At 54.0% G+C, this 20,035-nt stretch overlaps 5 protein-coding genes across 5 annotated transcripts; 3 read left to right on the plus strand and 2 right to left on the minus strand.

The window, feature by feature from the left end:
• Positions 1-93: 93 nt before the first annotated feature.
• On the plus strand, positions 94-3,796 carry VOLCADRAFT_105485 (uncharacterized protein). The gene is made up of 5 exons (XM_002952308.1): positions 94-263; positions 632-766; positions 914-1,066; positions 1,916-2,326; positions 3,160-3,796. Exons 1-5 carry the CDS (start codon positions 195-197, stop codon positions 3,394-3,396), a joined length of 1,005 nt encoding a protein of 334 aa, XP_002952354.1. The 5' UTR covers positions 94-194; the 3' UTR covers positions 3,397-3,796.
• Positions 3,741-7,243, minus strand: VOLCADRAFT_75353 (uncharacterized protein). The gene is made up of 8 exons (XM_002952382.1): positions 7,104-7,243; positions 6,812-7,037; positions 6,442-6,738; positions 5,875-6,223; positions 5,017-5,284; positions 4,568-4,819; positions 4,189-4,401; positions 3,741-4,088 (listed from the first exon to the last, which is right to left on the minus strand). The coding sequence occupies exons 1-8, from the start codon at positions 7,142-7,144 to the stop codon at positions 4,070-4,072; spliced, it is 1,665 nt and encodes a 554-aa protein (XP_002952428.1). The 5' UTR covers positions 7,145-7,243; the 3' UTR covers positions 3,741-4,069.
• Positions 7,244-7,443: 200 nt separating this feature from the next.
• On the plus strand, positions 7,444-9,987 carry eif3H (eukaryotic translation initiation factor 3h; the record flags this gene model as incomplete). Its single annotated transcript, XM_002952309.1, has 4 exons — positions 7,444-7,459; positions 7,653-7,834; positions 7,956-8,065; positions 8,618-9,987. The coding sequence occupies 4 exons, from the start codon at positions 7,444-7,446 to the stop codon at positions 9,318-9,320; spliced, it is 1,011 nt and encodes a 336-aa protein (XP_002952355.1). The 3' UTR covers positions 9,321-9,987.
• A 208-nt stretch (positions 9,988-10,195) lies between these two features.
• VOLCADRAFT_93025 (uncharacterized protein) lies at positions 10,196-16,862 on the minus strand (the record flags this gene model as incomplete). Its single annotated transcript, XM_002952383.1, has 14 exons — positions 10,196-10,433; positions 10,570-10,740; positions 10,993-11,175; positions 11,603-11,784; positions 12,149-12,253; positions 12,467-12,508; positions 13,374-13,940; positions 14,514-14,522; positions 14,594-14,610; positions 14,948-15,105; positions 15,238-15,396; positions 15,705-15,929; positions 16,249-16,473; positions 16,684-16,862. 14 exons carry the CDS (start codon positions 16,860-16,862, stop codon positions 10,196-10,198), a joined length of 2,460 nt encoding a protein of 819 aa, XP_002952429.1.
• A 1,024-nt stretch (positions 16,863-17,886) lies between these two features.
• Positions 17,887-19,261, plus strand: VOLCADRAFT_75357 (uncharacterized protein). Its single transcript, XM_002952310.1, has one exon. It carries the CDS (start codon positions 17,941-17,943, stop codon positions 18,430-18,432), a length of 492 nt encoding a protein of 163 aa, XP_002952356.1. The 5' UTR covers positions 17,887-17,940; the 3' UTR covers positions 18,433-19,261.
• The last annotated feature ends 774 nt before the right edge of the window (positions 19,262-20,035 follow it).

The following is a 20,035-nucleotide window of genomic DNA, read 5'->3' on the forward strand; positions in this document are numbered from 1 at the left end:
GGCAGAAACGGAAAGGACCACGACATGTACGGCATCCGTTTCCTAAGCTCCTTTCCAGACGGAAAGCCGAACCCTGTACATCTTTAGGAAATACTTTTAAGATGAACTAGTCATGGGACGTAAATCTGGCAGCTCATCTACGCACCTCTCGTTGTGTATAAAGTGATCGTCAACATTTTGCGTCTCCGACAAGAATGATGAGGTTTGCAACGGTTGTTCTCTTAGGGTTGATGGTGGTCTCCAAGCAACTATTAGCAGCGCCGGTGAGCTAGCTTGGAGGTACCAACTTGGGTACCCTAAGGGAGAACCTCGTTGGACCGGTGCTGCAGGCGGGTCATTGCGGGAAATGGAGCTTCTTTCACGGCTTAAGAGCTGTCAGGGTTTCTCGCTGCGGCTCATTTCAATTCATGCCCAACCCGCTTCAAATAGGGGTACCGCTAGCTGCTGGAGGTTCGCGTCGTCCTGTTAGCGTGTATGCCCGGGTCGGGTTTGTGATTGCGTATCTCTTCGTTGCATGCCCTTCGCATCTATTTTTACACATCGTACCAGCTTTACCCGCCATGTTATATGCGTGATGAACCGCTTGGTACTGCACACGTAGCATTTTGCGGAATGCGTTCCTGTGCCTCAGGACGTTTTAGAGCTTACATCTGTACGAGACGAGGCCCGGGATGCTGTCATCCTGTTGACAGACGACGTGCTTAAACAATATGTCGTGGGGCGCAGCCGGCCATACACCGTGGTTATTTTTTTTTCTGCTGAGCAGGTATGTGCCCGTAGTTGTCATATTATGGCGTAAAATGGTACTTATGCAGGTCCTCGGCAGCCTGCATTTATTTTCGTCAGTGTACGGTGTGCTTGTAAAGCTGATGTGACCGTCCATGAAACGTCCGCCTGCTACGTGACCTTGCAGGTTTCGGAGAGCAACCCAAACCTGCGGTTGGATGACCTGCGCAAGGAGTACGGCCTCGCAGCCAAAGCCTTTGCAACGGGACCCGATGCAGACAAGATTTTCTTTTTTGAGGCGGCCCTGGAAAAGTCGCAGACACCTTTCGCCATGCTACAAGTGGGTGACCGGGGTGCTAGTGCTTGCATATTTGTCGTGCAGTTTGATTAGAATGCAGGTGCTTCATTCCAAACAGGTGAAGCGACTCAGAAAGCTTACTGTTTGTGCTTCTTGCTACAACTGCCGACGTGCACATTGAGCAGACCGCTAGCATCCATCTGGTAGCTTGTGTGCATGCCCGCTTTTCACCCATCCTCTTGGAGCGGTTGCGAAAGTGTTAAGACTTCTAGCGGGTGGCAGGTAGGGTGGCCGGACGGCAATTGTGCTGAGGAAGCTTAAAACTGCGATTAGGTAGGAAACTCCATTTGTTTTATGCCAGCGACGAGATGACTGGTGGCTAGGGCATACAGGGGCAAAGGACTACAGTAGAGGAAATGAGATCCTATATACAGCGACACGGCCTTGGCCAACAGTGTTCTTGTTGTGCACGTAAATGGAATTATACACAGCGAGAATCATGATTCGGAGCTTACGTCAGATGTCAAGGCCGGGCAGAGATGAGCTGGGCGTGGTTTCCAAGGGGCCTAGGCCGTCAATAGGCCCAGGCCACGATCTGAACTGTCGTTCCCTTTTCCTTTAAAACCCATGGGCCACTGTTCCTTCCCTGGCTCCATCCGATGCCGTTGAAGTCCCCCTCCTGGGCCTTCGGGTCTGTTTCCAGCTCGCGTCATGATTTCGTCTTGATTTCTGGCTCTTCCAAGGCACAAATGCAGATCAGAGAACTAAATCTTATGCATTTGGCATGCCATCTGGTCCTGGGTTGATGTGCAATTTGCTGTTGACCTTGTTCTGGTGACTCGTAAATTCCCTTTATCCTCTACAATTTGCTTGTGCTCCTGTGCCCGTAAGGTCAACTCGCTGCCGTGCGTCGTCCGCATCCCGCCTGGCCTGTCTGTGGGTGCATCGACGGTTGAGCTGGGCAAGGGTGATAAGATGCTTCCAGACACCGTGGGAACGCGCAACTACCCCTGGCCTGCGGAAACGTTTGTGGAGTTTATGGGCATCCGGCACGGCCTCAAGGCTGCCGAGGTTGACCGGCCCAGCATTTACAAGAGCCCGCTGTTTCCCGTGCTAGTGCTGGCGAGTATGCTGGCGACGGCATACCTGATGTACAAGGTGTATGCGTTGTCACTGCTTCAGCACGCGGCGATTTGGGCTGTTCTGTCTCTGGTCGTGTTTTGGTTCTCTGTCAGCGGCGGCATGTACAACATCATCCGGGGCGTGCCGTTCTTCATCCGCGACCGAAAGGGAAACCTCCAGGTGTGTTGGTCGGCCCTAAGGGGTCAGCGGCAACCGCGGCAGCATTACTCACGTTAACAATCAATCGATATCAAGACTCGAAATGAAGACCCAAGCATCATAGGACCTACTTGCGGCTGCCCTTGGCGATTTCGCTGAGCCTGGAACAGCTACTTGAATTGCCCTAGCGCGCGACCGGGTTTGCGGTTGCGGTTTATGGTGCACAAAGAGCTGGCCAGTGATGTAGAGAGCTTGTTCATCAGCAGTTCGCTCCACCAGCTCGTTCCAGCAGTTTGGTTCATTAGCAGTCAGTCGGTTTCGTTTTTGCAGAGGCGATATCGCACCTGGGTAAGATAAAGTTCGCTCCGGGCCAGGAACCCAAGCGTGCGTGAATGGGGCTGAGGATGAAAGGCGGCATTCGCGAGGAGTATTTTGTTCTCACAGTGCGGCCCTTATCCGTGTTACAAGCCTCCCGAAACCGTCCACTAGCGTGTGGTTCGAGGTCAGCCCAACCCACCCTCTGACACCCTGCCGGGTATCCTTAGGTGGCACATCTCGGGCTGCACATTTAACCCCGGCGCGTAGCCACTAACCAACCGGGTGCAGACTCGGACCCCACTGAAAGTCCACTGGGCTATCCAAGGTACATCCCTGCAGACTTGCGATTAGAAATCCTCTTGAGGAATGTTTTTTCCGGCGATATTCCATCTGGTGTCGGCTGCATCCAGAATTAATTATCGCGCATTGAATCTGTTGACCTGCCAACCATGACAGATGTGTGTATCCTCCCATGTAGCCTTCCGTGCGGTGTTACTGTACTTACAATTCCGTGCCCATTCTTCATCCCTAAACAGTTTTTCTTGACCGGCCGCCAGGGCCAGCTGGGCGCAGAGGGCTTCACGCTGGGCTCGTTGTACTTGGTGGTCTCGGGTAGTCTTGCTTTCGTCGCCTTCCTCGCGCCACGCATCTCCAACCGCTGGTTACGGGACGTGCTCAGCGTAACAGGAGCTGTCTTGGCTGCAGGCTCAATCTACCAAACGTTCATGCTGTGGACGATGAAGACGGGTTATCAGCACGTGCTACATGTCTAGCTACAGGGATTTGGTGTTACATGCTACGTGTCTCAACTACAAGCATTTAATGCTGCGAAATCCGCAGTTTGTGATGCTGGCCTAGGCTGCGAAAGGCAGTCCAACCGTCGCAATATTCACACTCGACGCCTACAGAGGTTGTATGGACAGTAAGGCTTTTGCGGCAAGGACACACGATATAGCTCACAAAACCGATTTGTTGATTGTATGTTGGTTGGCAAGGATCAAGATGCTGTGAAATCTCCGTGAATAGCTTCAAGCGCTTTTTACACCCTCCCCAGAGAAGAGGCATATAGAAGCGGCAGACACATGTCCCATTTGCAACCGACTGTTTTATACATGTCTTGACAGAATGTCTCGTCTCACATATTGCACATGACTTATATAAAAGCCTGGTATGAATGATACCGTGCAATTGACACTACCATCTCGCAGTATCCGTACACATCCACTCCTTTGATAAATCTGCTTAACAATCCTACACTTGAAGTCACGACTCTCCTTTCCACAAGAAACTCGTTAACTCAGTCCTAAGTCAATTTTCATAGCATACGCTCTACTGTCTCTCATAAGAACAAGTCATCCAGTCTCCGAAATAGTCCAGCATTATACCTTCAAATTGGTCCATGGTCAAGCATTCGCGAACGGCATCCCAGAGCAACACGGCCTGATCTCACTCGCACTTAATGGCCCTGTTATGGCATGGTTGTGACAGGCAAGAGGGGCAATCCTTAGATAAGGTAGCACAAGAGAAAAGTCAGCCAAACATCGTCATCAAACCCCTTTACCCACCTGTAGATGTGCCGCACAAAGAGCAAAGAAGCGCGGAAGCCCACCGTGCCGAGCATGAGGAAGAAGGCATAACATACCACAGCATTGTAGCCAAAGAAGAAGGAGGTCTGCATAAAGCCGCTCATGTCCGATCGTACGTAGTAATAGTAGAAGCAGTATCCGTATACGAAAATGCCCGTCGAGCCTCCGCACAGGAAAGAACGCCACCACCATCTGTACAACAAGAGCGGACGTACATCATATTCCAGGGTCGCCGCAAGGAAGGACATACAGCATTCCAGGGTCATTAGGATTAGAGGCTTAGTGTTGGGTCAAACATCACACGCAAGCTGCTTGACGGATTACAAATGGGATGGCAGACTGGATGCAAGGGCCCCACCTGTGGTCCTCAACCGCCAGCTGGAAGTATGTGAGCGCCACTGTGATGAACGCGGTCACAATAATCAGGATGATAAAAACAATGAAAAGGATCGAGTAAATGGTATACACTTTGTGTCCCCAGATGCTCGCGAAGATGTAGTAAAGCTCAATGTAAATGGCAGAGAAAGGCAGGAAGCCCGCCATTAGCATTTGCGGCATGGTAGTCCGGTACCACGGCAGTGGGGGAATGTCGCGTGGGAACTTGGTGGTCCTGAACGGCGAATCGACACAAAGGGCCCAATCACATCGTTATAAAGACGTCAAGAATACAACTTTGCATGACAAGCTTATTGTTTTGTACAAGAGCGGCAGCACGGTATGCAACTAAAACGAAATCGATAAAGCTGTGACACGGTGCCCCATGACAACAGGGCAGGGTACCGCACTAAGTGCATCCTTGACCCTCACCTGCACGGTGCGTTGAACTCAACTTTTGAGTTCTTCGCTGCAATACCACCCAGTACAGTAAGCGGGAAGGTGATAAGCGCCCAAATCAGAATGATGATGACAATTGTGCCAAACGGAAGCGCAGCGGTGGACCGATAGAAAATGGCGACCGTGTTGAGGAAAGAGAAGACGACCAGGACCGGTCCGCAGAAGAGCACCGTGCACAGTAGTACGTTAGAAACCCAGTTAGTGCCGCCAAACATCTTGTAATGCAGGCCGCTCACGTAGCCTGCGAAATGAACCCAGCGGGGTTGGCACCAATCGCTTTCGCTGCTTTAACGAGACACAGGTAAGCTCAGTGTATCAACCAAAACAAAAAAAATTACGCAACAGCATCAATATTTGGTACTAACCCCAAACATCGTATGCACGGATGTCACATTAAGAGTTGCTATACCGAAAAGCTTTGAGATGCCGAGGGCGCCCACGCAACCGTGCCAACAACTAAACGAAGCCTCTGCTTGAGCAACTTAATCACGATACCCTTGCAGTTGTACACGCATGGCCCGGACAGACGAAGTTGAGCTCGCTGATTCAAGGTGAAAAGAAATGCCGTACAACGAGTTAGTTTTGCGAACAAGCTTCACAAGTTACCCAATCTGCTAAGGGACTTCTTCCATGCAGGGAAATGGCCGGCCAAGATACACCCCATTGTGTCCCACCCGGATGTTCTGTTTACCTGCAAGGATTAATTCGGAGGACATGTGCGAGATGAACAAGTTCTGCTAGAAGCTTTACTAGCGACCTTACCCACTCAAACCCGGAACCCTTTTTCCTGCCCTCCCTAGCCCCACAGCATACGGCTTTCATATTACATACCTGAGATACCGGCGGTGAGGGCGTACAGCACCACACATGCAGACAGCAAACCTCCGCGGTTGTAGGGGTAGAAAACACCCACCAAGGCCAATGCGAAGATGCACATAGCCATGGCGAGGATCTGTGCACCCACACCCATCATAGCGGAAAAAATGTTGGACTGCGGCGGGAATCGGAAGACGTCCCCATGCAAGTACTTCCAGCCAGTCTCCTCCTGTTCCTCCCCCATTTCGTCATCTCGCGTGTACTTCATGAAATCATTCTTTAGGACGCGCAACAAAATTGTTGCCAGGAAACCAGTGAGCAGCAGCACCGTCACGCAGGAGTTTATGATTGAAAACCAGTGAATCTGCATAGGAGCAAGAAACCGCATATACTTCAGGAGGGCATGCATAGCACTATATGTGACAAAATATACAAGGACAGTGCGCGATTATCCAGGTGTTGCTGCACCACTACAAGCAGACGTCAGGTGTAAATCCTTGCAAGGAGCCCCATGGGATGCTGGGCCCTTTCACGACCGCACACCGTGAAGCCGTCCCTTCCCCAGTGGGCCCCTTTGCCAACCTCGAGATGCTGCGGCAAGAAGGAGTAGCGTGCGTAGCGATCCATGCGGTGGTCGAAAGTGACGGATGATTGCTTCCACTTGACGGAGTACGAAAACTGGATGTCCAGTTCATTTGCTGTAGTGATGTCGACAGTACGCATGGGATCGCTGGACACGTTAATTTCAATGACGCGGTCCTCGTTGTAAGATAAGTCGAAGTGGAAGTGTGTGAAGAGGAAGTACTTATGGGTCCCAGTCTGCACTATCTTTTCAACCTTGCCAATAAAGCCCCATACTGGCAGGTCGTCATAAAACATCTGCGAATGCACAAAAGTGGGTTCAGCCACTTCATAACGGAAACGACAGACGTCCGCAGCACGTCTATTGTACCTGAAAATAGAAGTCTTGCTTGACTGCATCGCGGAACTTCTTCAAGTCGTCCGCCTTCAGCGACTTTTTGCAAAGAGCAGCATTCTCCACGTCAATTCGAAACTGTAACTTGTAGGGCGTCGTCACCAGCCGATCGCCCTCCAACACTTCGCCCAAAAACTCCGTCTTATACTCCTTTCCATCCTTGGGTTGACAGAAGGGAAGATTATAGTACTGGTATGTCTCCCTGTCAATAGAAAACGAAACAGTTGACGCTAGCGGAGCAGCAACGCCACAGCGTGTCCCTACATACGTTGGGTTCTGAAACGGCCCGACTTTGTTGGCGTAGAGCATGATTTGATCGCCCTGCTTATACTTGTGGTCCCCCGTGCCGAGTAGCGCCCTCGCATGCTCTGCAGCTGCGCCTGCAGCAGCTCCAAGCGCCAGAACGAGCAGCAACAGTCCTAGTCGCCGTGTCATACTGCCTCGGAAGATCCTTCTAAGTGGCTGATGCCGTCTAAGCGGCCCCAGAGAGCCGTGCCTTGCAACAGTTAACAAGTTCAATCAATCCAACCGCGGCTTAACTATCCATAGGTCTCAAGTGTTATGCGAAATACAAAGGGCTAGATCACAAATTCTGAAATTATCACAGCATGACTAGGGCCTGCGGTGAGCACCTTCCGACTTGCACGGCAACGTCCTTCAACCCCAATGCCTCTACGAGAGCGAAACTGGTCCTTTACTTAGGAATCTACATTACATTAATTTCTCGAGAAAGTTGTAGCCAGACATTGCTTGTGATCGGGCTTTATCAGCCTAGGGGAACCTGTTCCCGCCGCCGCTTGCTAGGACATGGCCACAGCTTTCGAGGGCAGTGCGCCCAGGCAGCACAAGGAGCTTGTTAAAACCGTGCAGCTGGAAGGCCAGGTTTTGCTTAAGATTATCCAGCACTGCAGCGAGGCGCTTCCTCAACTTGTAACGGGTCAGCTGCTCGGGCTGGATGTTGGCCAGCAGTTGGAGGTGACGGATTGTTTTGCTTTCCCGGTGAGACTGTAGGCCTTGAAGTAAGTTAAGACCTCTTGGCTATGGGGACGGATAGGCAAGGCGGCTTAAAGTTAATGATGCATTTCACGAGGCTATGATTTCATTGTTTTATGCGAGTCAGGCAGCTGTTGCTGACGATGACGCCGAGGCGGAGTCCGCTGGCGCCAACTATCAGCTGGAAATGATGCGCTGCTTGCGTGAGGTTAATGTGGACAACAACACAGTTGGATGGTGAGCATAAGCAGTCATAGTGCTCTGGTCAGGGAAGGGGTGAAGCTGGCTGCAGTCTGCACGGCTCAGGAGGGGCAAGCGAAGCAGTGAATGGTAGTGTCACGGCGTGGGATGCGGCGTTGCTGCCACTGGGGCCTGATGATCATCTTTAGGGTTTCCCGTCTGGTCTTGAAGTGGCAAGGGGTATGTGCCTTATATCCGGGGTCGCTTTGCATGCTGGCAAGCTCTCAGTACTCTTTGGTAAGAAGTGCTGCGCTTGTGTCACCTTTAGTTAGCGCTGTATTACCCTCGGAGCTCGAAAGAACTTGCACGTGTTTACTACGCCCACTGTTGTTCGTCTAGGCTTGTGGCACAAAATTGCATGTTGCCGCGGGCCTGGACAAGTCTTGCTGGGGTTGGATGGGCTGCACAGGTTCCTTGCGCTTTTGTCCTCTTGTGAAGGCGGTGCCATGTCTGCTGGTGTGGAGACGTCAGCGACAAAATCGTGGATCATGCACAGGCTTTGGGCTAAACTAAACTTTGCAACTAAACCTCTCGTTTGCGGAACTTCAGGTACCAGTCCGCCAACATGGGCACATTCCAAACTCTGGAGCTGATAGAGACTTTCATCAACTACCATGAAAATATAAAGAAGTGCGTGTGTATTATTTATGATCCACAGCGCTCTTCGCGCGGAAACCTGGCACTCAAAGCTGTCCGGCTGAAGGAGTCGTTCATTGAGTTGTCCAAGGAGCAGAAGCTGACACTGAAGGGCTTCCGGGAGGCCGGCCTGTCGTGGCGGGATATTTTTGTGGAGCTCCCCATCAAGGTCCGCAACTCGAATCTTGTGCAGGCGCTCGTGGCAGACTTGATTCCAGCGCCCACGGCCACCCAGGCTGACGTCGACAAGCTCAACTTGTCGGTGGCCCCCTTCCTTGAGCGCAATATCCAGAGCCTTGTAGAGTGCGTTGACGACATTGTGCAGGAACAGCAAAAGGTAACTATGTACCACAAGACTGTGGCGCGGCAGCAGCAGCTTTATTCAGCATGGCTGGTGAAACGCCGGCAAGAGAACACGCAGCGGCTGCAGGACAATCTGGAAGCACTGCCGGAGGAGGACCCGACGCTCTTCAAGCCGATTCCGGAACCTTCCATGCTGGACAACTACCTGGTCACCAACCAGATCGCGACCTACTGTGATCAGATCAATATTGCTGCCAGTGAGGCCATCCAAAAGCTGTTTCTCATGGAGAGCATGCAGAAGGCAGGCCTGTGAGGGAACAGGCAGCTGGGGGGTTTGATTGGAAATGGATAAGCGTTCGCGGCAGCCGTGTTTTAGGCCGTGAATGCGGTACAGGTGACGCGTCTGTATGGCAAGTGGTACAGCGTGACACGTAAGTTTGCACGGCCAATGACATTTGTGGCAGAAGGATGGGTTGCGCATGTTGGCAGGCAGCTGACCCGAAAGCCATCGTTCTATTATGGAGTGCATGGGCGGGTGTCTGGGGTTTGGGGCGCGGAACCTGGTGGATCACTTGGTAGCGGCATTGTGCAGCGGGCCAGCCCACACTCTGTATGTTCTTAATGCAGCCCGCCTTCCTTGGTTCGAACAAACATGCGGATTGGTGAGGCCCGGGCTGTGCATGTGGGTTTGCCAGGAAATGTAGTTATTGTTGTAGACGTGGGGCATGCGATAAGCTGTCTTCAAGGAGCCATAGGGGCTTGCAGTGAGCAGGCTTTGGTCGTCATCGCATAAACCCGCTCTGTGCAACTGCAGCGGCACGGCCTCGGACGCGGCTTTACATTAGGGCATGCTTCAAGAGAGGACGCAGGAGTGATGCACATGAGGGGGACGGTTGGTTCCATGCCAGTGTGCTGGCGCGGACGCGTTACTTTATACGCGTTACTTTATAACTCTTCATGTAATGATTAGGTATCCCAGCACTTTCCTAGCTGCATTCACCTGTCGGTTCTCCGCCATCAGGTTAGCTAATAGCTAAATCTCGACGTGCCTGCACTGGACATCGACTGCGCACACCTGTGCTACCTCTAAACACATACAATCGCCTTGAGCCCTGAAGCCCCAAGCACCATCAGCTTATAACGAAACCTCACATCCAATTGCTGATCCCTAGATATTTGCGTAACCACCTACACACCGTTGGCTATCGCTTGCACCGTTGCCTGGGCAGTTTGCATCTGCGTCGCAAGCAAGCTGGCCTGCTGGCGCATCACCTCCTGCTTCTGCTGCGCAGCACGCAAGAGTTCGCGAACCCCTGCCAGCTCGGCTGCTTTGTCGGCACTAGCCTGCAGCAGCGCTGCATGCTGGACGTCTCGGTGGGCCAGGTCGTCTTTGGTCCGCCGGAGTTCGGACTCCAGAGCGGAAATCCTGAAGGAGCGGGAACGCGGGCAGCATTACTTGATTCCCACAGCTACCATCCACGCACAATTTTGGTCCTCCTTCCATGGGCCCCGTCCCCACGTCCGCCTCTCCTCTGTTCTTGCTGGGTTTGAGCTATGCGCACCTGGTGGTAGTGTGGGTGACCTGCATTTGCAGTGAATCACGCTGGCGGGCCAAATCGCCGACCTGTTCGTCCATCTGCCGTTGCAGCCTCTGCTGCGCCTCACGCGCCTCGCTCGTGTCCCTCTCGAGGCGCTGCTTCACGTCCTGGAGTCGGGCCAACTCCTGCTGCAGCCTGGGCAATGGAATGGGCAAACGATTATGGGGGGAGGCAGAGATGTCTTGCCCACGCTTGATCCACAAAATCATCTGAGCCCTTTCCATCCCAGCTTCGGACAGCATCACCACACATTATCCTCCGCACCACTCAAGACAGCGATTCGATGAGACTACAAAACACCGGTCTGAGCGCGAAGCCTACTCAATTATGAATTCAAAAAGGTACGGCACCATGGCAAAGGCGCAGAGCACACATGCGTGTACCAACTTTTGGTTCTGAGCCGCTGCCTCCCGCAGCCTGTTTGTCAGCTCCGTCGCGTCCTGCTCCCATTTGCCAAGTCGCTCGCGCAGTGCAGCCGCCGCCTCGCTATGCCGCTCTGCCTCGGCGTGCAGGTCCCGGCGGTACTTATCCGCCTCGGCCTGGTGTCGGCCGCTTAACGCCTCAAGCGACCTTGTTCAGGATGCCGGTGAGCACAGCAAGGCGGCAAACACAGAGGGATTGCGCGACCTAGGTGCGTCGGTGATAACTTGACGTGAAGAAAGCCTAGCAAACCCCTCGCAAGACAACATCCAATGCACACGACGGTGCTTCACAGAGCGGGGTTTCATCCCGTACGACAGCTGTTGCGCTGGCTATCGAACTGCGGTGCTTGAAAAAAGCAGGCCTGCCATGCTGCACACCAGGTAGGTGCGGCGGGGCAAAGCTTGGCAACAAAAATTCTCAAGGGCAGCCTAGCGTATCCTAGAGCGTCCCAACCAATCCACATCCCTGGAGGCCCAGACCCGTTGGGGCAACTTATTACACAGTCCCAGGAGCAGCAACTGTGTACTGCAACCACGCGTGATCTGCTCCACGCACCCATCCAAGAGGGCCTTACTTTATTTGCTCCTGGTACTTGCATCCCGTCTCAACTAGCTGCTGCATGATTAACTCCCTCTCCTGCAGCAGCGCCCGCTCCCGATCCGCCGCCTGCCGTGCTGCCGCGGCCTGCTGTTGTTGATGAGCGGCAGCCTGCTGCCGTGCCACCACGAGGTCCTGCTGCAGGTGCTCCAGCTGGGACTGGATGTGAAGATACCAGACCAAGGCAAACGTGGATATTGGGTAAAAAAAAGTGCCGACACAGTGTCGCAAGACAGTAGGATGCAGGCAAAGGAGTAATACGTGCGTACTTGAGTAGCAGTGACGGCAGAGGCGTCACTGTAATTGTACCGCGCTGAAAACACGTTCACAGGTGTTGAGTCCACAAGCCATTTAATCTGTGCAGCTCCATTAAGCACCCACATGCATCGCTAGTTGCTGTTTTCGCTGAATCCGCGTCCACTAGCTGCGGCAAAAAGCTTACGGGCCGAACTGACGGGTCCCACTCAAAAAAAAACCATAATAGGTACGCCAGCTTGCGACACCCCCTAACCCAAATCCTTACTCGCGCCTCCTCAAGCTCCGTGTTCGCGGTCCGCAACGCTTCCTGCGTCATCTCGCAGCTCCGCCGCTGCATCGACAGCTCTTCCGCCGCCCGCCGCTGCTGCTCCTGTTGCAACACCCGAACGGGAATTCGGTAAAAGCAGACGGCAATTTCTAGGCGTCAGCACCGCAAGAGACTAAGCCTTGGAGGCCATAACAGGGTCAGCAAGCCAGATATTAACGAGGATTAAGGAGAGGGGTCGCGATGACAAGTTGGGGGCTCAGCTAATCACTCGCCAGCAAATACGCACATTCCCTCCGATGCCCCAGTTACACTCACCGCTAGCTTTTGGTTAGCTTGCCGCTCTGCATCCTTAGCTTCCTGTAGCTGCCGCAGGAGTCCTTGGTTGTCTTGTAGCAGTTGCTGCATAGTCCCAGCGGGAGTGAATACTCTTTTTGGAAGAGACGTAGGTACAGGGCTTATCATGGAAGGTGGGCAGCATTAGGCTCAGGGCTTGCGGGCGGCACCAGGCAGGTCGTCGGCATAGCGTATACAAAAATATGGATAGCTCTCCCATGCCGACGCGTCGTCAATGTACACGAAATTCCTCTTCATTCTCTTGAAGGGATACGCTGTGTATGCCCCCACCTTTCTTACGAGGGGCTGGGAAAAGTTTTACTCGCGTGCACGCGGAGATGGCCACTTTTTACACTGAAAGCCGAGTCTGCTTTCCAGCCAAGCACTGATCCCCGCCCCTCACCAAGAACGCCTCCCGTGAGTTCGTTGCGAGCTCTCCGTGAGAGGGTGAGGGCGGTCGGTGATAGGCCCCGCTTCCAGCCGCAGTCGTCGCAGCCACGGCAGCAGTCGCCGCCGCAGTTGCAGCGGCGGCGATGGTCCCCGGCGGTAGGCCGTAAACCTGCGCCTGCGCCTGCCAGCCCATAGCGGCGGGGCCGTGACCACGCGCAAGTCCTGACCCTAGAGCCGGGTGTTGTTGCTGCTGCGCTGGCACTGGCGGTGCAGGCACCTCAGCTGTAGCCATGTCCAGAGGCACCGCCCCTCCAACGCCTGCTTGCTCTGCGCCTGCGGGAAGCGGCGCCTGCACTGGCAGGCGTCTCCTTCCGATGGCGGCGTCCGACGCATGTCGCTTAGCTGCTCGACCGTCTGTTAACTCACCAGGCACGTTTGCCGCCAAAGGATGTCCGTGGAGGGAAGTCAAGGTAGTCCCAGGTGCATCAGAAGACCTCACCGCGGCTGCCGCATCCTCGGACATCTGCTGCTGCATCGAGCTGCAAACACGGCCACGGCGTTGGCCACCCAACCAGCCGCCATCACTACGTAACGCCGGCTCGCCTCCTTCGACAGCGTCTCCGCGGGTGCGTGGTACATGTTGTACCCAAGAAGGCGCCCCAGCCGCTACCTTCGGCTGCGTACCATCCGGCAGCTGGTCAGCTGTCAAATCGATGGGATCATCCTCTGCGCCAGCTCCATATGCTTCTGCAGCCCCGCCGCCGTCACGTAGGCCTCTAGTGGGCATCGCCAGGTTGCCTGCAGGCTGTTGGGCTTGCGCAGGTGCCTTGTCCGAGGCTGTGGGCACAAGCCGTCGCTTGGCACCCCGTGATGCGCCTCCAGCTGCTGCTGCTGCTGCTGCGTCCTCTCGCAACGGTGAGGCAGGGCGGCTTAGGTTGCCGTTCGTGGCCCCACTGGTGGGGGCTGCAGGGCCGCCATTGGCCTGCGTCACCACCTTCGGCGCGTGATGTGGACTGGAGCGGTCCGTTGGCTTGGGGATGTGCTTCGGAGACAGCTGTGACCGCAGCTGGTGTGGTGGTGACCGCGGCGGTGACGGTTGCGGTTGTTGCGGGGCAGATGGTTGCTCACAGATTGGGACCCCAAGGAGCAACTGGAACACGTCTCCAGAGTATCTAGTACAGGACGAGGGCCAAGTTGGGACCGGTCATGCCCATGGCCGGCGCCATGGGCATAGTGAATAGGCGTGACGGGTCGAAAACGTGTTTGGCGCGGCCGAGCAAACCCAACCAGTGCGGTGCGAGACTAGAGCTCAAAGCAAGGAGAGGACAATGCTCTTGTAGCGTCTTTTCCCCGTTATCTATTTTCTCTGTTTGGAAAGCCACAACATAAGCCGCAATCCGCCAACCCTTTATAGGGAGACGCCCGTCCCGAAGAGAATCACATGGTATGATCGCCCTGAGCCCTTTTCCGAGAGGACGCTGTCAGGTGGCTGACAGCAAACCACCGCGTATACTACCACTTCCTCACACACGCAGCGATACGTACAATCCCGGTATGCCACATGACTGGATTGAGTCCGTTAAGCCATGGTGACATCTTATCCATGGAGAAGGACAGAGTCTTGCCTGACCAAGCCCACCTGCCCCACCTGTGCGGTCCGGAATGCGCGCCAACGTATCCACACATCACGTATAAAGATTCCACCCCTACCAGGCTGACCGTGTGTGCGGAGCGGCCTGCAGTACCAAGACAATCCGATAAGGTCAAGGCAGGGGCAGTTGACAGGGACAAGCCCTGAAATGGGCGGCATGGTGGGACTGCAAACAGGGCCCTGTGCATCGTACAAATCTTGCCACGGATTTGCACAATGGCCGTCGTTCAGCCATTGCAAAATAGTGACGCATAGAAGAGGGCACGGGCAAGATCAACCCCAGTCGCCATCATGTCCGGTACTTAACAGGAATCCAATGCGGTCCATCTCGCGTTACCGTGCGCTGGGTATGCCGCTTCTTCCTCCAACCCCATCCCCTCACCCTGCTGCCTGGTGTCCTTGGCACCTCGCCATCCCCTTACCCTGCGGCCTGGCGTTCGAGGCGCTTCCCGCAACGGCAGGCGGCTCATCCATTCTGGACCATGTCAGCCGCCCGGTATGAGGGCATATCAAAAGTGTGTGCACGTCAGCCAACCGGTCGGTCTGCTCGCCGGCTGCTGCGCCGCCATGGATCAGCAGCCTGGGCGGAGGGGATAAGTGGGCCTGGGCAGAACGTAAGCCCGTGGGCTTGTGTACACTGCTTACGGACTGCTTGGTGTGTTGTAACACAGTGGTTATAACCTAGCGGTAGCCAGTGCGGGCCCGCCCTCACCTGCTGCCCAGAGCCACAGCGCGGTGGCTGGAGCGCGCTTGCGGCCACTTGCCCTCCACGTGGGGCGCCAACCACCGGTTGCCAGCAGCATCGAATACCGCCAGCATCCCACTGGCATCCACGACCCCCGTTTCCGTACGGCCGCCGTACACATAGCACCTACGATGCAGGAAATGATGTGGCTGCTTATGTATAAGGATGTGAAAACCTGGTCCAGCATTTCAGACGTCATAGGTGCATCAGCGTGGCAACGGAGGCCCGCAGTCACCGAGGAAAAAGGGTCCACGGCGGGTGACACATTTACACCCGTCCGTTCTAAGCTCCGGTTTCCCCAGGTCCATGTGTTTGACCTAGGCTGGCCACAAGATATGTGGGTCACCCTTTAGCCCTGCTGCAGTTGCAGCTATCAATGTCTTGCTGGTGGCGGCGCTACACCAATACACCCTGCACCATTCACCCGACCGCACCTGCTACCCGCGGCCGTGCAGCTGTGATAACCTCGTGGCACAGGCGGCGGCACACCTCCGACGCTGAGCTCAACCCGCTCCACCGCCAGGGCGTCGGTGCGGATGACGACCAGGTCGTTGTGGAAGACAGCGCCATCGTAACCGCCGAACAAGAGGATGGCCCGTGGGTCGCAGGGGTGCAACTCCGCGGAGTGCGCAGTGCGAGAGAGTAATGTAATATCGCCCCTGGCCGTGGCAGCGGTGAGCGAAACGACATAGTAACGACATGGTGGGTATGGGGCCAGCATGCGGACAGCGGTCTTACATTGAGGGGTACTATTTAGGATGGGAGGGCTCCAGGGAAGGCTGCTGCCGCTGGGCAGGGCGCCAAGAGCCAGCCACCACTGCAGCAACGAGCCGGCTACAAAGGGCGCCGGAGGGACGAATTGGAGACCCTAGCTAACAAGATGCGCGCCCAAGCGTGCCCCTAGCCAGGAATGGGAGGGCAAGGCCGCCCCGCCGCCTCATGTACCACTTGGGCACGAAAAGCGCACGCTGCGCGTACCTGACGTGCGGCTTCGTCCATGTTTGCGTCTGGACATCAAAGACGTGCGCATCGCCCATTACTTTTTCGTTGTCGCTCCCCGCAATGACCCAGATGTACCGGCCGCCCACGAGTGTTGCAGTGTGGTTCGCCCGCGGGCGAAAGCCGTTAGGAATGGCCGGAGTAAGAATTGACCATGAGTGCGTGGCAGTGTCGAAAAGGAGCAGGTCCCCATAAAAGGTGCTCCTACACGCCATTCGGGGAGCGGTTGGTGGGAAAATGAAACCAGATTGAGCTGTGATTCTGCGGACGGCACAGTTGAGCGGTGTTTCCGGGGACTCGGTGAGCCAACAAGCGCCAGGATAAGACCCGAACGTGAACGGCCCATCCCAGAGAGTCACACTAACACAGCTTGCGGTGTAGGCAGTACATCATGGGGCGGGCAAGTCCACTTACCCTTTCCGACCTGCTATCACGTAAATATTGCCATTGACCACAGTGGCGGTATGTGAGGCACGCTCGAGCTTTAGCAGCTTCCGCTGCTCGGTGCTCCGTGCGCTTACAAGCCGCCACCGGAGCGCAGATGTGCCGTCAAGGCTCATGGACTCCTTGGCCAAAGGGCTTGCCCGAACCATGGCCGGAGTTTCACAAATCGGGCGGAAGTTGCACACATAGCTGACAGCATATACCAAACATGAATAATTTTGTGCATTCGTTACGTATGCACCCAGAATACTTTAAGCCTGATAAACAGCTTGGAAGAGAACAAAGGAACTTTGTAACGCTGGACCTCGTTTCCGGGCAATAATTTTCTGTGCATGGCTACCGGTATTCTACCGATAATGAATAACAAGCAATCTTATGAGCTTTGTTAAACTTGTGGCAGCAGCCATCTACAACGGTGCCAATTCACGGCTTGCACCGCACGCCCAGCATGATTTTCGTAGCAAAATGCATATTGGGGCCACGGATAAACTGTCTAATACAGATTTGCAAATATAGGGTTCACCTCTACGTAGGTAATTTGCTAAAATGCACAATAGTGTCCCTGTGAGCACTTCACGCTTTGGAAGTGTTTCTTTAAGATCTGGACTTGAACCACATGCTGCGAGCATTGATAATAGGTCAGGAATTTTGGTGCGCCAGGGACTCTCTAAACTGTGACCATTGTCGTACCTTGCCCGCATCTTTTAATGCCAGAAAAATCCACAGCCTGGAGATTGGGAGGCGCTATCCACAATACTTCTATTTTCGGATCCGCCATCTCCGCAATTCTATCTTTAATTCACGCGTTCTACGCAAAAGTGCAGGATGCAAATGCCTATGCGGGCCCCGCCTGGCAATGGGCTGTGCCACAGTCGGATCCAGAGGCTAGGACGACGGGCGTTCAGTTTTCCGAGGAATGCAACGCAACGATCCTTCACACCGTCTCAGACGCCGCCCTCAACTCACGCTCGCCTGAATATTGCAACCGCTGCGGGTAAACTTGATAATCTTTCTCTTTTTGGTGAAAGCACCAGCAGCTTGTTAGGAGGCGGGCCCGTTGTGGAGAAGAAAAAGGTGTCTCCAAAGGACGCTGTCTTTGCTGTTCCGCTGCTTTCCGAGGTAAAGGTTGTGTTCTTGGTTATTAATTAATTTGAGAAGCTTACAATAATAATAATTCTTCAGATAAAACATCCACCTTGTGATCTGCGTATTCTGTCGCAGGTTGGTATGGATTACACTGCACTGCGCAATCACCTCGCCGACGGGGATTTCAGAAAGGCGGAGGATGAGACTCGTGCATTGCTAATTAAGCTTGCGGGGGAGGGTGCAATTAAGAGGAACTGGGTTTACTTCACGGAGGTGAAGAACATCTCGGTGGCTGATTTCCAAACTCTGGACAGCTTATGGAAGGCTGCCAGCAACGGGAAGTTCGGGTACAGTGTACAGAAGGAGATTTGGAATCAGAACTCGAAGCGGTGGCCGAAATTCTTCAAGCAGATTGACTGGACCACAGGCGAGAACAATAACTACAGGAAGTGGCCAATGGAGTTCAACTACAGCCTAGACGCACCTCGTGGGCATCTCCCCCTTACCAACGCGTTGCGGGGAACGCAACTGTTTCAAGCAATTATGGAGCACCCCGCATTCGAGGCTAAGGCAAAGAAGTCGATAGACGAGAAGGCTGCGGAGGCGGCTAACAGCACGTTGAAGCTGTTTTAAGCCTTGTGCGCAGCCGCTGCGTTGCGGAATGACGGTAACAACTGGAGGGAGTCTCTGGGAAGCTCTGTGGCGGGGATCGTGACTGTGTTACTTTAACGACCGATGCGGTGGTGCGGTGCAAACGGGTACACGTGGTTGGGGCCGCATTATACAGGAATAGTGCTGCATTGGGGCCGCATTACATAGGAACAGTGCCGTATGCCGTATATGCCCTGGACACATTACACGTGCGCTATGTGTGGGGTCTAGCCACATACAGTTGTCTCATCCGGTCACTAGAGTGTGTTTACATGTTATTTTTGCTTGTGCGCTGATTATTTGTTTTTTCATAAGTTGTGTTGTAACTTCTATGGTTAGTCGTCTGTGCAATGAACAGGCTGTCGCCATTTGTTTGCCTCAGTGACTTCATTGTCCGGGCGGCCTGTCGTCGTGTTAGCATGACGGCGCCCTGTCGTCATGTTGCCATAATGGTCGTAGAGTAAGCCAAGCTTTGCACGAGGGTTACAAATACCCACTTGACTGACGGACTGCCATGGGTTCTAGTCAGGCTATTTTATATGCTGATGCTAGCTGGGAGGCGTGTTCTTGACGCAGTCCGTTCCACGTTCTTACATGTGCTTATGGGTTGATTCAATCAGTCCGAGGGAATGGAAGCAGCTAAAGAGCCTGCTTGTGTAGAGGAACTGAATTTGTAGGTTGAGGGACTTGGCGTGCATGGTTTCTCCGTAACCTGATAGCGTTCCTGCAATGTTTTCCATTGCGCAGTCCGTTCCGCATCCATGCTTTCTGTGGAACAAGGAACGACTGATATGTTTTAAGGGATGCAAGCAGGAATGCCTACACCTGCCGCAGCTACGGCATACATAACTTCATGGTCCCTTCGCCCCTGGTTCCCATCGCGTTAGTCCAGATAGGAGTGGACGACAGCATAGAAGCCTACCGGTCAGCCAGACGAAAACTTCAACCCGATGCCCTTTCGTTTGAGATAGTTTCTAATCATTAAGCTCTTGGTGGGATCCGGCCCAGAGCGGCATATATCTAGATCCCAGGCAATGCACCGTTCAAGTTCTGAACGTACTGTTGGACCCCAGCGGCGAATCGTGCATGTGCTGGAAAGCCCCATGAGCGGAGGATCTGTGAGTTTAGCGCGCTGCGCAAGGCGGAAAATGAGCGTCACGTTCTTCTAGAATGCCCAGCTTGTTCTGCATGTCGTGAGATCTCGAACGTAACAACTCTGATATGCAGACGATTATGATGGACAGCGAGCAAACAAAATTTGCCCATCTGGTACACAGCATTTGGCTTACACGCTCGTCTCTATTCAGGCGTCGTAGTTGATTAATGTCTTTGTTTCTCTTGTGTATATTGCTTGGGTTTTAGAAATTTTGCGTTGTACTATGTCCCTAATCCAACTTGTGGCTATTGGGCCTCTATCTGGCTCGTATGGGCACATTCGCTACACCTCTCTGGGTAACGCAACCGAGGTGTATAACACACACGTGCGTGCCTACACTCTCCTTCAGCTATCACTATTGGTGCTTCATCAGCACACACCTGATACTTCCAAGTTCCCGCTCCCATTGCATATGGAGCCTCTGGCGCA

This window comes from Volvox carteri (genome assembly GCF_000143455.1).
Source record: "Volvox carteri f. nagariensis unplaced genomic scaffold VOLCAscaffold_29, whole genome shotgun sequence".
In the NCBI taxonomy this organism is placed as follows: domain Eukaryota; kingdom Viridiplantae; phylum Chlorophyta; class Chlorophyceae; order Chlamydomonadales; family Volvocaceae; genus Volvox; species Volvox carteri.

What these genes read in the sequence shown, in the direction of transcription:
- VOLCADRAFT_105485 (XM_002952308.1), top strand. Translation starts at nt 195, where the DNA reads ATGATGAGGTTTGCAACGGTTGTTCTCTTAGGGTTGATGGTGGTCTCC. An exon ending in TTTTTTTTTCTGCTGAGCAG is followed by an intron (nt 767 to 913) that starts GTATGTGCCCGT and finishes GTGACCTTGCAG; the next exon opens with GTTTCGGAGAGCAACCCAAA. An exon ending in ACCGAAAGGGAAACCTCCAG is followed by an intron (nt 2,327 to 3,159) that starts GTGTGTTGGTCG and finishes ATCCCTAAACAG; the next exon opens with TTTTTCTTGACCGGCCGCCA.
- VOLCADRAFT_75353 (XM_002952382.1), bottom strand. Translation starts at nt 7,144, where the DNA reads ATGCTCTACGCCAACAAAGTCGGGCCGTTTCAGAACCCAAC. An exon ending in GGGCCGTTTCAGAACCCAAC is followed by an intron (nt 7,038 to 7,103) that starts GTATGTAGGGAC and finishes TTCTATTGACAG; the next exon opens with GGAGACATACCAGTACTATA. An exon ending in TCTTGCCGCAGCATCTCGAG is followed by an intron (nt 6,224 to 6,441) that starts GTTGGCAAAGGG and finishes GCTCCTATGCAG; the next exon opens with ATTCACTGGTTTTCAATCAT.
- VOLCADRAFT_75357 (XM_002952310.1), top strand. Translation starts at nt 17,941, where the DNA reads ATGGATTACACTGCACTGCGCAATCACCTCGCCGACGGGGATTTCAGA.